Source organism: Xenopus tropicalis, chromosome 7, assembly GCF_000004195.4.
Source record: "Xenopus tropicalis strain Nigerian chromosome 7, UCB_Xtro_10.0, whole genome shotgun sequence".
Lineage (NCBI taxonomy): Eukaryota > Metazoa > Chordata > Amphibia > Anura > Pipidae > Xenopus > Xenopus tropicalis.
Window position 1 is genome coordinate 7,086,665 of NC_030683.2, and position 15,641 is coordinate 7,102,305.

Here is a 15,641-nt window from a genome sequence, read left to right on the forward strand (position 1 = left end):
GGGCATTGACTCAAGGGATGAGAACATAATTTTGCCCCTTTATAGGTCCCTGGTAAGGCCTCACCTTGAGTATGGGGGGCAGTTTTGGGCTCCAGTCCTTAAGAAGGATATTAATGAGCTGGAGAGAGTGCAGAGACTGCAACTAAACTGGTTAAGGGGATGGAAGGGTTAAACTATGGGGTTAGACTGTCCAGGTTGGGGTTGTTTTCTCTGGAAAAGAGGCGCTTGTGGGGGGACATGATAACTCTGTACAAGTACATTAGAGGGGATTATAGGCAGATGGGGGGTTCTTTTTTCCCATGAAAACAATCAGCGCACCAGAGGTCACCCCTTTAGATTAGAGGAACGGAGCTTCCATTTGAAGCAGCGTAGGGGGTTCCTCACGGTGAGGGTTGGGGAATGCCCTGCCGGGGGATGTTGGGTAGGGGGTTCCTCACGGTGAGGGCAGTGAGGTTGGGGAATGCCCTTCCTAGTGATTGGGTAATGGCAGATTCTGTTAATGCCTATAAGAGGGGGCTGGATGAGTTCTTGAACAAGCAGAATATCCAAGGCTATTGTGATACTAATATCTACAGTTAGTATTAGTTGTTGTATTTATAGTTTATGTATGTGAGTGTATAGCTATATATAGGTTTGTGGGTGCTGGGGTTGAACTTGATGGACTCTTTTCACCTATGTAACTATGTAATTATGTACAAATAAAGAAGGAGTTGGCTTTTTGTGTAGTAGTGAGTGTAACTGGATGGTAGATGAAGAAGATAATTCTATATCATGGAAACATCTAGCTTAATTAATCATCTGAAGAAGTATTAGATTCCTGATGCAAATCCAATCTCCAAAAAATCTTAGGTGCTGCCTCATTATATTCCTGTATATTTGGAAAATAGATTCCTCCACTGAGTTTAGGCTGTCGGAACTTAAACATAGCAATCTGGGGCTTCTCCCCCCCAAATGAATTCATGTAACATTCTGTTTATCAGGGTGAAATCTTTAGGTTTCATATAATAGGGAGGACTCTGAAGCCTGTAGAGTAATTTGGGAAAATTCAGGTATCATGTTGCTGAGATATGCACGATTAATTGCGCATTAACGGGTTGGTAAGAGACAAAGTTCAGGGGCACCAGGAGATGCGCCCATTAGTCACATCTGTTATAGACATTTTGCTTCATGTTATAGTTCAGCCTCTCTTTCCCAGTACCCAAGGTAACCAGCCCAGGGCATTCTCATCAGCTCTGGTATTGTCAGAATATTCTGCACTGGAGAAATTTCGTATTGAATTGTAATTTTGTAGTTCTACATAAATGGCCACTCTCAAGAAAATAAAGAGACACATTTGGAAAGTGACAAAATATATTTAATTTTATTATGTGCAAATACATGGTAACATCTGTTTGATGTTTTTGTTCAACTTAATGAATCTGCTAATGGTGCCTGCTGGGATCTCATTTTGCGTTGCCTTTGTCTCCATCTGGGGAGAAACAGAGCCTGGGTGAGTGAGACAGATACTGCCCATACAGCTATAGGTTACTCTACTAACCTTCATAGAGTTCCCCTGGTTGGAGGAGAAGATACAGAAGAGTAAAAACCATTGATAAAGATCAAAAGATCCCTGGAGCTGGGCCAAAATGTTTTTGAAATTATGATATCAAGAAGTCAAAATTATTATAAACGAATCTCAAAACTTTGAGATTTGACTTTGAAGATTAAAAGTGTCTTTTAATTTCCCCCAACATGTATTTTATTGGGGGGAGGAATTAAGAAATAGTTGGATTATTTTTGGGTAGATAAGGAGACACACAGCTAATCTTCTATGGAAGGTTACAATAAAACCCTACTAGAGACCTACAAACATCTGGAAATAGTTATAGAAGTTGGATAGGGAACAAAATCAATAAACTGACTAATTTGCAATATAGCCAATCAGCTCACGAGGAGGCCCATTTATCAGCTATTTTTTGTGGTTTTAGTTGGTTTTAAAACTACGATTAAACACACTTTCTCTAGAACCAATTGGCAACAGGGCAGCTGTCCATTGACTTCTATATGAACTCAACAACTTTTAATTGGAGACGTTTGTATAAGAGGTTTTTACTAGTTGAGACACACCAGCGATCACAAAAAAATCATGTTTTTTAACACAAACAATTTGAGATTTAGCTCAAAAAGACACAAATCGTGGGACAAAATAGAATATAAATAAATTCCCCCTGTAGTCTGAATGATTGACCCAAAAGATGGACGAGGGGTTCAATATGTAACATTAAAATGGCACAGTTGGGCAGGGTTGCCTTTAATGCTGGGTGTTGTGGTGGATAGATAGATAGATAGATAGATAGATAGATAATGATAGATAGATAGATAGATAGATAGATAAATAGATGTTAGATAGATAGATAGATAGATAGATAGATAGACAGATAGATAGACGAATAGATAGATTGATAGATAGATAGATAGATAGATAGATAGATAGATAGATAGATAGATATGGAAGCACATAGCAATGTATACAATATATCTCAACATGGTACTTTATATTACAGGCCGGCCATACCCATACAATAGAAATACATTATTCCAGTCTGTTCTATCTATATATGGAGAGCCATTCATTTCAAGAGAATGTATATGAACTCCACAAAATACATGAACTGACATTGGCAGGGGGTTCTTACCAGCGCTGCAGGGGGAGTTGTACTCGGCAACTGTCTCTTCTCCTGGAAGTGGAGCAAGAACAGCACATAGATATAATGTGAAGATATTATTATACACAGCGCTGTACAGTTTTACAATACAGTTAAGGTTTATAGAAGGGAGTCACAGTGTAATGAGACAATATAAATATACAGAGATTATGCACCATGGGGTGAGAGACATAGGAGGGTGGAGATTCCTGCCCCATAGAGCTTACAGTCTAACAGTCAGTGGGATCAGAAACCAACATAGAGAATGATGTGATGTGTAATTAGAATAAGTTGCAATTTCATTAGTTCTCACAATGATTCCATTACCAGTGAGTTATTTCAGTCCAACCCACATTGCACAGAAGGGCAGGGCGGGGGTTGGTTTGACAGATCTCAGCCCATTGCCCACCTTCGTGGCAATAAATATACACAATGGTGTGATCATGATTTGGTTAAATGCAGTGACACGGTGGGGCACAGTGAGGTCTCTGAGCTGAATGTCTAGATAATGTCTGATCTGTCCAATTCCTTTATTCATATTTTATATCTCAGTCTGTTTTCCTTGTAAACTTTGCAAATCCCTTACATACATCTTGGGTTCAGGTTTTTCCAAGGGTTTCAGTCCCTGAGGAGCCCCTTACCTGTCTCATAATAATCATAGACCTTCACCGTGGCCGGCTTTAGGTTCTTCACCTCAATGTCTTGTTCCACCATGAAGGAGAGATGGAGCGGCTCATGTCCCAGCTGGGGGAGAGTGAGGGAGATACCAACATCTCACATTGCAAATGGACTTAATAACCATAACAGCATATTTTATTCTTGAGTCTACATGATTGAAAGGTGTAAAGGAAGAGTGAAGTAGAAAGTAATGTTGGCCCATTAGATGCTACCCAACTTGTGTTTGTCCCTTTGCTCCCTTAAAGGAGGGCACTACACCCTGTTGCTGCTAAACTAGTGCCCCTAGTGGCTGAAACTTCCGCCTATGTGCCCTGCCCATGTACTGATCTTACGCAGTGGGTGACCCCTATACAGTAGGTACTAGATATTATCCCCATTAAAGTACTGTGTGTCATGTGATGCCTATTAACATTAGCTGGGGGTATGGACATATGAACATATACACACATATCTATAATACTATGAATCTAACAGTAAAGTTAAAGAGAAGGTCCAAGTGCTGACCCATGTAACTCTGTTATTTAGCTTTGTGTTTATCTTACTATATCAGGCAGGTCACTATTTAACATAATGCAGAGGAATTAGATACACAGAGAAAGACCAGTGGGCCCTAAAGTCACTCACCTCATCTAAGTATAATGTCACCATGTCTGTCTGCATCTCACTCCGCTTTATGGTTCTGCTCTTCTCCAGCTGTGAAAGGAACCCAAGTCTGAGAGCAAAGTTCAACAAAACAAACACTTTGACTACACAGATGTCTGACCCTATTGGTGCAATTCAACCCCCTGAGTAAATGGCTCTGAGGCCTCATAATCATTTGTACCCTAATGCATCTAATAGCAGAAACCCATTTAAACCCACCCAAGCAGGACACAGGGACTACTAATTGGGCTTCAGAGAACTGGGACTCACTTCTCTGACTGAGCTCTTCACTGGGATAAATCCAGAGAGCATCTTACACTCGATCACCGCCATGTTGGATTTCTCCCGAGATCCTGTATATCTGCATGAATACAGGGAGAGTCAAACAAAGAACAACTTTATTAGGTAAAGGGATAATACAGTGGGTTCAACTGAACATGAGTCAGTACTGTACAGAAGAATATACACTTTAACCTCATATTAAGGTCAGTTACAGTAAAGACATTAAATGGTAATAATTGGCCGTATTCAGGTGAAGGTCCAACAACCTCTTCTCTATCTAAACAGTAGACAGGACATGGGTATGGGTAGGCAATAAATAGGAACAGCTGGACACAGAGCTCTGATTTACACCATATATTAGTGCATCACATGGCGTATGTAGCATTAGAAATATAGTAATGGCCAACTGTGGGACAGCCCAGTGTAAGTGTAACAATAAAAAGAGAATACTCACTGGGCAGTCACGCTCAACTTCAGCACTTTTAGTGGATCTTGAGGACATTTGTCTGGTTCAGTCTTCACTCGTACCGAGAAGGTGGAGTCACTTCTAGGTGGGGGAATGTTGTATCTCAGGACAGTCTGTGGGACGAGAACTGAATCAGACTGGGAATCTATCAGATTGAGGAATAGTAAGAGAGTGAGTGTCCCCTCACCTGTACATACACACAGCCGCTCCCAGTGGCTGACAGAGAGTACTCCCCAGGGATATCTGGCAGTGAGGCTTTCTGTAGCAGGAGCCGGTTAGTCTGATCCACATGGAACTGTTGATGGAACCCAGTCTTGGAAGTGACTGTGACTGTGACATCTCCCTTGTCAGAGAATGTGGCCTCGGCATACTCAGCAAGAGCCTGTAGTGCTACAACCGTGTCCTGATAGACGTATAGATAGATAAAGGTGTAGATAGGGGTGTCGATGATGAAAACTAAAACACAAGTTGCCTGATTTGAAAGAGCTGATGATGAAAGTCACAAATACACAGACACAAAGTTGAAGGATAAATTAATAGGAATGAAGATATTTGAGATAAATCGGTGCCTGAGTGAGAATCTCAGTCTGGTGTTGGGAAGATTAGGAAACATTTTTGTTATAAAATGTATTAAAATTGCAGGTATCACTTAGTACATTCATTTGATGTTTCCTACAGTTACCTGAGTAGAAGAGAACCCCCCATAAGGATTTTGCTGCTTGCTCAACCAGTTGACTATCTCAGAAGCTTTGCCCAGGTCCTTGTTGGGGCCAGAGAGAAGGGCCAGCAGCACATAGGAGGTTAACTCCACCTCGGCTGAGGGAGCGCGGTACCAGTATGGGAGGGCAGAGGGCACTGTGGCAGGTTTCCTCTCCCAGTGTAACTGTCCTTCTGTGGATAGAAAAGGGAACATCTTGCCAGACTAGGCCTCCGAGTGCAGAATATATATGTATGCCTGAATTACAACTGCTCCTGTCTTTGCTTTTTCCACCTTAATCTCTGCTCTGTCTTCTCAGCAGGGCACAGTAGCATTCAAATATTTTACCAGCCCATAACCATCTAACAACCCCCCCAGCAGTACGCAGTGTGAATTATCTGCAAGTTGGGCCCAGTCTGGCCAATCATTTTCTTTTCTACTTTTAATGCTGCTCCTCATCCTCCTCTTCTGCCTCATGTTCCTTTATTCAGTGTGGGGGCTGGTAGCCGGCCAAGAAATGATATTCATCCACTGCCTTCTAGTCCATTTCTAATATTTGCAGTTTCTGAATCGGTTTATTATTTGGGACAGTTTAAGAAACAATGAACCAAGATAAGGTATATGAGCTGCTCAGTCTTGGTCTCCTACTACTACAAGTTGCAATCTGCTAGGTTCTAAGTGACCAACCATTTTTGTTTAAATGGTGTCTGGACATGATGAGATAAAATGTGAAAACTCACTGGCTGCCTCTGTATGCCCCAGGGAAGCCACATAAATTACAAGTACCACTGTCATCCTTACTGTGATGCCAGTAGGGGGTATTAAATACATTAGAAGCGCATGGCTGGCGAGTGTAAAAATGTATTGCCACCACTAGAAGTAGAACAATTCAGAGTCTGGTGCAAGTGATCTGTTTTACCCCACCAGCACTGAACATCTAATGTACTTAATACATCTCAGTGTATAAAGAGTAGATTAAAATGTGACGGCCCATTGGTGCACTCTAAAAATATCTTTGTTGTTCTGAAATACACAGAGGTAAGAGATGCTACATACCATTCATTACAGCCTTCTCCTCCAGTTTAGCCAGCAGCATCTCCCTGAGTTCAGTATCGTTACTCAGAGTAAAAGTGTAGGCCAGCAGAGCCTGGGTGTACACACTGCTCACATCTTTGGCAGCCTTCCTCAGGCAGGATACAGCATCTGCCACCACTGGGTCCTACAGGAAGAGACAGGGGTAACAGGATGTTTGTTCATTGCCTGTACAGAGATAAATGATATAATTATGCCAATATATAGAGCAGAGAGACACCATAGCCATGGAGCACCTTGTAGGAACTAGGTAATAACTTGGGAATAACTTCCTGCATCTGGACCACTTACCTGTACAGATACCCCAGCTTCCAGCAAAGCCATTGTTACATAAGCAGAGAGAGAGGTTTCATCATCTATTCCTCCCTGTAACACACACACATGGTGTTGGTACCAGTGATACTGGCACAGAAGCCAACACTATAACACTTGGTACTGGCAGGTGTATCATGGCTGAAGTACCTTCATAGCATTATTGAAGAGTCTCCCCACACTCCGGAAGCAGCCGTTCTCGTTACGATTGTTCTTCAGCCAAGAGAAGGAATGGCTTAGGTGGCTTTCATCTATGAAGATGTAGGGACGAGCCTTGTTGAAGGACTTCACTACAAATGCAGTCAGCCTGTGCGGGGAGAAGGGCACCAGGGAACACACAAAGGAGTCAGAATTCAGAACATGCACAATAGAACTGATAATACCGACATATTCACAAGCTTTAATATGATTTCATAAAAAATATTTTATGGTGAAATTAAGGGCATGGAAAAGCTGCCTAGGGTAGATTCCAACACTTAAGTTTATGGATAGAGTTATATCTGCAGACATGTAATATATTTTTTACTAAAACACCCCCAGTAGAAAATGAAAGGGCCGATATAGTGTGATGTGTAAGGAGTATGAACCAGGCAATATCTTCCCCCCATGAGGTTTATGCCCTTCACAATACAGAAGTTGGCTCCCTATGTACTCACCATGTGTTTCCTTCTTTGTCACTCTGCCCAAATGCGCTGTATGAGCCGTCATTCCGTTTGTATGTCAGCTGTCTCTGGTACCCTGAGCAGGAACAGGTTTTATAGCCCAATATAAATAGTTATACATTAGCTCTAATGATACTAGTAACAGGAGACAGCAGAAATGTTCCCTTTTGCTGTACTGCAGAGGCCCTGCTCAATACAGTGATCTTAGCCCCTTAGATGGAACATCTTTCTATATAAATAAAACATAACAAACTAAGAAAATGTAACCAGGACTTAATCAAGAAAGAGAGAAAAGGCAAACAGGGCCAGAGCTCAGGGAATAGGGGGAACTAAATGAAACTAAATCCCTCACCGCTTTCAAGGAAGCGTTTGGCTTTGCTCTGGATCTCAGGGCTCAGTTGGTGAGTCTTTGTCAGATACTGAAGAATGAAGATATTGGGGGCAAAGAGAACCATGTTCTGCTCCCCACATCCATACGGCATGGCCAGGAGCCGGTCCAGGTTCTGCATGGCTGTTCCCATCAGGTCTCCTGTAGGAAATAGATGAGAATCCAGCAGGTGCTTGACAAGATCAACACTTGGGTTCTTCTCCCACAGGTGACTTTTTAAAACAAAATTCCATGAAGAAGTCCTCCTCACCCAATGGCAAATGCAAGATTCTCTGATGGATACAAGATGGATTAATGGCCAGATAGCCAGCCAATTGGTTTGGCCCTATACAAAGGTCAATTGGTTTCCAGTCTTTGAGACTACTAGTGCTTTAAGGCAAGTTGATTTGGGACATTTTTGGTTCAAGCCCCCACTCTGTCCAACAAACTAGGCCCAACATTGCATCAGATGTATCAGACCCCATTCAGTTCATAACAATGTTTAGATATATGAAAACTTTACTGTTTCAAACAAAGTTCCAACAGCACATAACTATTCAAGTGAAAGTTCCCCCTAATTGGTAAAGATGTGCTTCCGGGGGTATCAAGGAGTGCATTCTAGCCACTGCTCTGTACCCCACTAAGGGAGGCGCCCCACAGTTTGAGGGCATCAACTTTGAAACTGTTAGAGAAATAGAATGTAGGGGACTCTTACCTAGGACTGTGGCATATGCTCTTTCTGAATCCTTCAGAATATTTTCAGGAACCTTAAGGGATATCTCCTCTGTTTTAGGGTGTTCTAGAACAAAACATCACAGAAATATTGTATATTCAGGAAGATGGAGCCCAGGCCTCCCATGCACATATAGCAATTATCAACAGTCAGGCACATTATATAGACAGAGCCGCCATGAAAGGTTTATCTGCCTCATACAGCTATGCCCTTTATGCCATATTCTGGGCACTGTGGGCATAAAGATGCTGTGAATGGGATCAATAATGGCAGGACTGTATCACTAATACATTTCTTTCTTCAGCAAATTATACAGCTGAATTTAGAAACTCAAAGAGCTTAAATGTGCTTTTAAACTAGAAAAAAAGAACTAAAAAGAAATAAACTATAAACATTTTTTTTATAGAAAACCTATGAAATCCTTGGATGTAGCGTGTTTTTCTGTAGAACCTCTAGTGAGAATGTGCCAACTCCCAAACTGGTACTGGCACAAACACTTTGTACTCACAAGAGTGATTTAAAGGGGCGGGGAAACAAATCCAGAACTAATAAACACATTCCCCATTGGCCGCACGTTCATCCAATCAACAACTTACCTTCTCCAGCTTGGCAGCAGAGCAGAGAGCTGTGAGATTTCTCTTCCAGGACTCCCCCCGGCTGCCGATACATATATATTAACCAGTTAACATATAGATATAAGAAATGATATACAAATTGAAATATGTTGGATTGACATCTATTATAAATCACCATAAAGAGGAATAAAAATTAATTAAGAGGATAACATGAGTTCTAAATGGACTAGTACATCATCGCTTGTGCCCCCTGTTCCCTATTACAACTCATATTTCCATTGGTTTCCTGTACTTTCCACAAAGTTGCCAAATACATATTCAACCCCTGTGGCCAAAAGTAATCTTTGCCCAGAGCTGCCCCAAACAAATACACTGATCCGGATCATATAAAACTCAGCAGCTGCTACAGAAACTCAGAAGATGACATTACGGTTGTACATTTCCAGAACCCAGAGCCCCCAGGAGCCGTACCTGCACCAGTAGGGGCTTAACCACAGTGTCTGACCTCCCCTGCTTGGGGACAATAGGGAATTCATTATTGCACAAGTCCTGAGTATCCAGAGCCTCCGTCTTTACCGTCACATTCACCTCCCCTGGTGACATTGAGAGGAAATATAATGAGATGGTTTAGAGAATAAGGGAAGAGAAAGCAGAGAGATAAGCAGTGTAACAGGGGCATTCTGCACGAAGAGACCCAGTCCCACATTTACCCCTCCCAGTATCTCAGATTTGGTTTAATTGTCATCACAACCATATACAGATACATAGGGGCAGATACATATCAAAGTGTGAAATTAGAGCTCACCACAGAACATCTCACCCAGGTTGGAGGCTTTAAGGTTCTATATATGTGTGTGTGTGAGAGCCCCTGAGCCATATCTCACCCAGGTTGGAGGCTTTAGGGTTCTATATATGTGTGTTTGTGAAAGCCCCTGAGCCGTATCTCACCCAGGTTGGAGGCTTTAAGGTTCTATATATATGTGTGTGTGTGAAAGCCCCTGAGCCGTATCTCACCCAGGTTGGAGGTTTTAAGGTTCTATATATATGTGTGTGTGTGAAAGCCCCTGAGCCGTATCTCACCCAGGTTGGAGGTTTTAAGGTTCTATATATATGTGTGTGTGAGCCCCTGAGCCGTATCTCACCCAGGTTGGAGGCTTTAAGGTTCTATATATGTGTGTGAGAGCCCCTGAGCCGTATCTCACCCAGGTTGGAGGCTTTAAGGTTCTATATATGTGTGTGTGAGAGCCCCTGAGCCGTATCTCACCCAGGTTGGAGGCTTTAAGGTTCTATATATGTGTGTGAGAGCCCCTGAGCCATATCTCACCCAGGTTGGAGGCTTTAAGGTTCTATATATATGTGTGTGAGAGCCCCTGAGCCATATCTCACCCAGGTTGGAGGCTTTAAGGTTCTATATATGTGTGTGTGAGAGCCCCTGAGCCATATCTCACCCAGGTTGGAGGCTTTAAGGTTCTATATATGTGTGTGTGAGAGCCCCTGAGCCATATCTCACCCAGGTTGGAGGCTTTAAGGTTCTATATATGTGTGTGAGAGCCCCTGAGCCATATCTCACCCAGGTTGGAGGCTTTAAGGTTCCAGTAGAAGGTCTTGCTTTCCTCTGCACAGAGACAGCTGCTATACTGACAGTCAGCACATGGTTCCAGCTCTAACTCTTGTGAAGGCAGCAGGGTGGTCTGAACCTGTTAGCAAGGAAGAGATCAAATCTGAGGCTTATACCAAAAGAAAATACAATAATACAATATACAGTAATTTTGTGGAGGGAGTGGCCCTGGTAGTAACTCAAACATATGAGTAAATCTTGATGTAACCATTGGACATAAGTGGTTACAGACAAAAAAGTTATATGTCTGTAAATCTATAAAGGGGCACTTTGTCCTATGCATTTGTTCCTTGACTATAGGAGTAATACTACCAGGTTATTTCACTGATTCCAATGATAAATCAGTACAAACTGTCAATGTAGTCTACAAAGCCCTCATTGGACATGGAAAATCTTTAGGCACCAAAAACTTTTGGATCGGAGTTATTTAAATGCTGATGGCCTTGTGTGAGGGTCAGTCTCGGCCCGGCTGCCTCTGTACCTGCTCCTGCTTGATGCTCATTGCCGGGGAGCCTGGGACTGGGAGTGAAATGGCCAAACATGGTGACCGCTAAAGGCTTGGAAGGAAAAGGCAAAGATTAGCCTGGGGAACATGGTTCCTAATGAAAAGCTAGGCTTTTGTCACCTTTATACAGTGCTTGAGGTAGTTAAACACAGAGGCCTTGAGAGTGAATGACTCCCCTCGCACCACAGAGTACGGCAGAGTGAGCTCCACAAAGAAGGGCTGGAAGGCTCGAAGGGAGGTTGGTGGGGAGATGCCAAACCCACTGGGTCCCATACAGAAAGCTCCTGCATTCCACTCGGTGATGGTGTCTGGGGCTGAGCCATGGACCTCGGCTCTACCCGACTCACTGAGGGAGAAAGAAGACGTTACAGAGAAATAAACGACATCCTAGAGATTTTTCCATAGCTTTTCACATTTTACGGCAAATCGTAACGGGACAGATTCGCTCATCACTATGTGCAAGTTTAGTATGCTTGCTCTCAATGCTGAGCCTTTATTTTATTATAAGGATTTCCCCCGAGTGTCCCAGAGCAGTGAGTTATGGGGCTGCTGTGCTTCTTGGGTTGTTGCTGTCTCAGTATAGTACTCAAGTCTCTTCTTCTACTCCCATGTAACTGGAGGAGTCCCAAGCCGGACTTGGATTTCTTACTATTGACTGCTATTCTGATACCTACTGGGAACTGCTATCTTGCTCCCTTCCCATTGTTCTGCTGATCGGCTGCTGGGGGTGAGGGGGGGGATATCACTCCAACTTGCAGCGCAGCAGTAAAGTGTGCCTGAGTCTGAGCTTTCAGCCAGCGCTACACATTAGAACTGCTTTCAGCTAACCTATTGTTTCTCCTACTCCCATGTAACTGGAGGAGTCCCAAGCCGGACTTGGATTTCTTGGGAAATGGATTTCCCTGGGAAATGAAGAATATGGCTAGCCCCATGGGAAAAACAGATTACAATGCAGGATTCTGCTGGAGAAGCTCTGTTAACTGATGGGTTTAAAAAAAACCAAACATGTTTTCATGTTACAATATTCCTATAAAGGACAAGTCAGCCCCCAAAACAATTCTTTGCCAATAAAGAAAACATAATTCCAAGCAACGTTCCAATGTGAATTTTTCTTAGAAATTATATTTTGGGTTGGGTTGGGTTAAGCACAGTAGCAAGGTTGCTGTTACACTCAGATGGCCACCCCGGTGCAGTAGGGGGCAGACTTGTACATTGGTACAGTTTCTCATGTTCCCCTCCCAGTGTGCGGCCCCTCGGTGCCACTGCCGTCTGAAGCAACAGGAAAACGTAAAGTCACATGACACTTGCCGAGATTCCCGTTTCCTGGACTGAAACATGGCGGTGGGCACGGGCTTCCTGACCCCAGTGGGGGGAGCTCTCTGCTTACAGTCAATAAGATGGATGCTTGGGGGGGGCAAGTTTATTGATTAACCCATTGGTGCCACTGCCATGTTTCAGTCCAGGAAACAAAAATGTCAGTCAGTTTGATTTTCCTTTATTCATTCCCTGTACCCCATGGCACTCACCCCACAGGCGCCAGCTCCCATATCCACGTCTCTGGGAAGTACGTTCGGATAATTTCAGCCGCCTCCGGCTCTGGTTCTTGGGTCACTCTTGGGATATCGGCACTTTCCAATATCGGTATCCTACCCATAGGAGGGGAATGTCGAACTGCACAGGAAATGGAATAAACAAATGGTTTACAGCAGGGATCCCCAACCAGTGGCTCAGGGCAACATGTCGCTCCCCAACCCCTTGGATGTTGCTCTCAGTGCCCCCAAACCAGGGAGTTATTTTTGAATTCCTGACTTGGGGGCAAGTTTTCGTTGAATAAAAACAAGATTTCCTACCAAATAAAGCCCCTGTAAGCTGATAGGGTGCATAGAGGCCCCTAATAGCCAATCACAGCCCTTATTTGGCTCCTCCATGAACTTTTATGGTGCTTGTGTTGCTCTCCAAGTCTTTTTACATTTGACTGTGGCTCCCGAGTAAGAAAGGTTGGGGATCCCTGGTTTACAGGCAGGGTAGGACTGAGGGGTACAAGTCCCACTGGGGCTACTGCTTCAGGGGTCCCTGGACCCCCCAATGGGCCCCCACAGCAGCCTTCACACTGTCCCCACAGGGGCCCCCACCACCCGTCCGACCCCCTCCCCCAATCGTGTGTAAGTGAAACTTACCTTCAGCGCGTTGGGGGCGGGAAGCCAGTGGATCAGGGGAGGGGCCTGTGGGGATCAGGTCTGGGCTGCAGGGAACCCCCAGGGCTGGGGCCCACCGGGCCAAGCCCAACCCAGTTTACAGGTCAGTAAAGGTTATTCATTATCCTACTCCTCAAATATTTATAGTTACTAAATGCGCTGCCCCAGGACTGTATCCACATTGTGCAGAGAAACAGCAGTCCTGTTGTGCTTTATGGCAGGCTCAATTGCCCTGCACTTTAAAGGCTCACTGGGGGGCATTTATAAAGTTTGCACAGAGAAATATTTTTTCGTAAATGATTGTTTTGCGCATTTGCGATTTGCAGAGTCAGTTTATCAAAATTTTTTTCCTCCACCAAGGCTGTAGCTTAATTCAGACGCACAGTGTGCACTAAATATTCACAGTTTGCGAATATACCATATTTAAAAACTAGCTATATATACACAGTATATAAAGCTATATAAATATAAAAACGGGCAGGGCAAATATTCACTGTGCAAATAATTCTGTGCATTTGTAGCTGTAATATTGGTGTGTAGGCGCCATCTCAGTGCCTTGTGCCTGAGTCTGAGCTTTCAGTCAGCGCTACCCATTAGAACTGCTTTCAGCTAACCTATTGTTTCTCCTACTCCCATGTAACTGGAGGAGTCCCAAGCCGGACTTGGATTTCTTACTATTGAGTGCTATTCTGATACCTACTGGGAGCTGCTATCTTGCTCCCTTCCCATTGTTCTGCTGATCGGCTGCTGGGGGTGAGGGGGGGGGATATCACTCCAACTTGCAGCGCAGCAGTAAAGTGTGAGTGAAGTTTATCAGAGCACAGGTCACATGGCTGTGGCACCCTGGGAAATGAAGAATATGGCTAGCCCCATGAGAAAAACAGATTACAATGCAGGATTCTGCTGGAGAAGCTCTATTAACTGATGTCTCATGTAACAGAATAAAAATACCTGTCTGTAAATGGAACCCACAAGGGTACAACGTTATAGTTACATGCCATGTGTCCCTGTAGCTTTGAACTCTTGTTACATAAGAATGTGTATAATGGCCTTACTACGCTCGATGTCTTCATGATGTCCCGCAAAAAAACTGTAATGCATAGAATGAAATCGTGCACAATCCGCAGGCTTCCTAATCTCAGCGCTGGTGATTATTTTCAGCCGCAGATCCTAAAATTAAGAGGAACAGACAATAAGCAGCTGATAGTAATAAATTATATAAGGGGGCCATTTTTTCCCCACAATGCAGTGTTTTTCCCAGAATGCATGCATCATTTTGGGCGCAAGGCAGGCAGTGAATTGGAGCAATTGCTCAAGGGGTTTTGTTGCACATTGGGCGCAGTTGTATTGGATATTGTCAGAGCCTGCCTGGCGTCACGTTTGGGGTTCAACAACGTCAGTTCTGGTATTAGCTGTGCGCAGGGTGTCTGTGCCTGGTTCTTTAGGCGCAAGTGTGTTGTATCTATTGGCGTCAGCATCTGAATAGGCGTAGCGGAGCCCAATTTGGATCACAATGGAGGAAGGAGTGACCGGCGCCAAGCGCAACTATACGGAGATGTGAGGAGCGTACTTATTTACCTGTAATGGAACTGGTTTTACATGCAACTGACTGTGGAGATAAGGGTGAGTTTACACCAGTGTCGGATTGGGGTGTCTGGAGCCCACCAGGGCTGCCCCCTCAGTCACAGACTCCTAAACATGCAGCATGTCTCATCCAACCTCCACCCCCCACACACATGCCGTGTCGCATTCTTAGGGGGTTAGGATGGAGGGCCTAAGTTGTTGGAAGGGATTGGGTCTGGGTCAGGAGGGCCCACTGCTTTTATCCCGGTGTCCCGGGTTGAGCCCTGTACCTTAAAGAGACTGTAGACATCAACTTCCCCTCTGTTATGCCATGATCGTCTATAGGGTCTGGAAAATCTGCTGTGACCCCCACATAGATCATCAGCATCCTGAAGGCGATGGTCATTGTCTCTGGATTCAGGGAAGAGACCACGGATCTAGAAAATACAGAGGAAGAGGAAGGTTACAAGCGATTGTTCTCCGTTCTAGAGTATTTACTGCGCCTGCTAAGTCCGTGTGATGTTCTACTCAGCAGTGTCCGGCATCCTCCCAATATTCCATAATTATATA

General features: G+C 43.9%; 1 protein-coding gene across 3 annotated transcripts in view; it reads right to left on the minus strand.

Moving 5' to 3' along the window:
- Nucleotides 1–1,332: 1,332 nt before the first annotated feature.
- The window catches only part of LOC101734901 (alpha-2-macroglobulin-like protein 1), a 30,128-nt gene continuing 15,819 nt past the window's right edge, over nt 1,333–15,641 (minus strand). Inside the window, exons 16-36 of one of the 3 annotated variants that reach the window (XM_031905390.1) lie at nt 15,362–15,508; nt 14,564–14,678; nt 12,840–12,984; nt 11,434–11,659; nt 10,761–10,887; nt 9,662–9,783; nt 9,212–9,272; nt 8,598–8,681; nt 7,868–8,044; nt 7,510–7,591; nt 7,004–7,160; nt 6,833–6,907; nt 6,506–6,668; nt 5,435–5,643; nt 4,940–5,155; nt 4,741–4,865; nt 4,275–4,365; nt 3,987–4,055; nt 3,326–3,428; nt 2,676–2,714; nt 1,333–1,468 (exon numbers count right to left, since the gene is read on the minus strand). In XM_031905390.1, the coding sequence (XP_031761250.1) occupies nt 1,443–1,468; nt 2,676–2,714; nt 3,326–3,428; nt 3,987–4,055; nt 4,275–4,365; nt 4,741–4,865; nt 4,940–5,155; nt 5,435–5,643; nt 6,506–6,668; nt 6,833–6,907; nt 7,004–7,160; nt 7,510–7,591; nt 7,868–8,044; nt 8,598–8,681; nt 9,212–9,272; nt 9,662–9,783; nt 10,761–10,887; nt 11,434–11,659; nt 12,840–12,984; nt 14,564–14,678; nt 15,362–15,508 (2,559 nt within the window). In that variant the 3' untranslated portion in view covers nt 1,333–1,442. Of the gene's footprint in view, nt 1,469–2,675; nt 2,718–3,325; nt 3,429–3,986; nt 4,056–4,274; nt 4,366–4,740; nt 4,866–4,939; nt 5,209–5,434; nt 5,644–6,505; nt 6,669–6,832; nt 6,908–7,003; nt 7,161–7,509; nt 7,592–7,867; nt 8,045–8,597; nt 8,682–9,211; nt 9,273–9,661; nt 9,784–10,760; nt 10,888–11,433; nt 11,660–12,839; nt 12,985–14,563; nt 14,679–15,361; nt 15,509–15,641 lie in introns of all 3 variants that reach the window. The other 2 variants (XM_031905389.1, XR_004223492.1) reach the window with 2 other exon arrangements.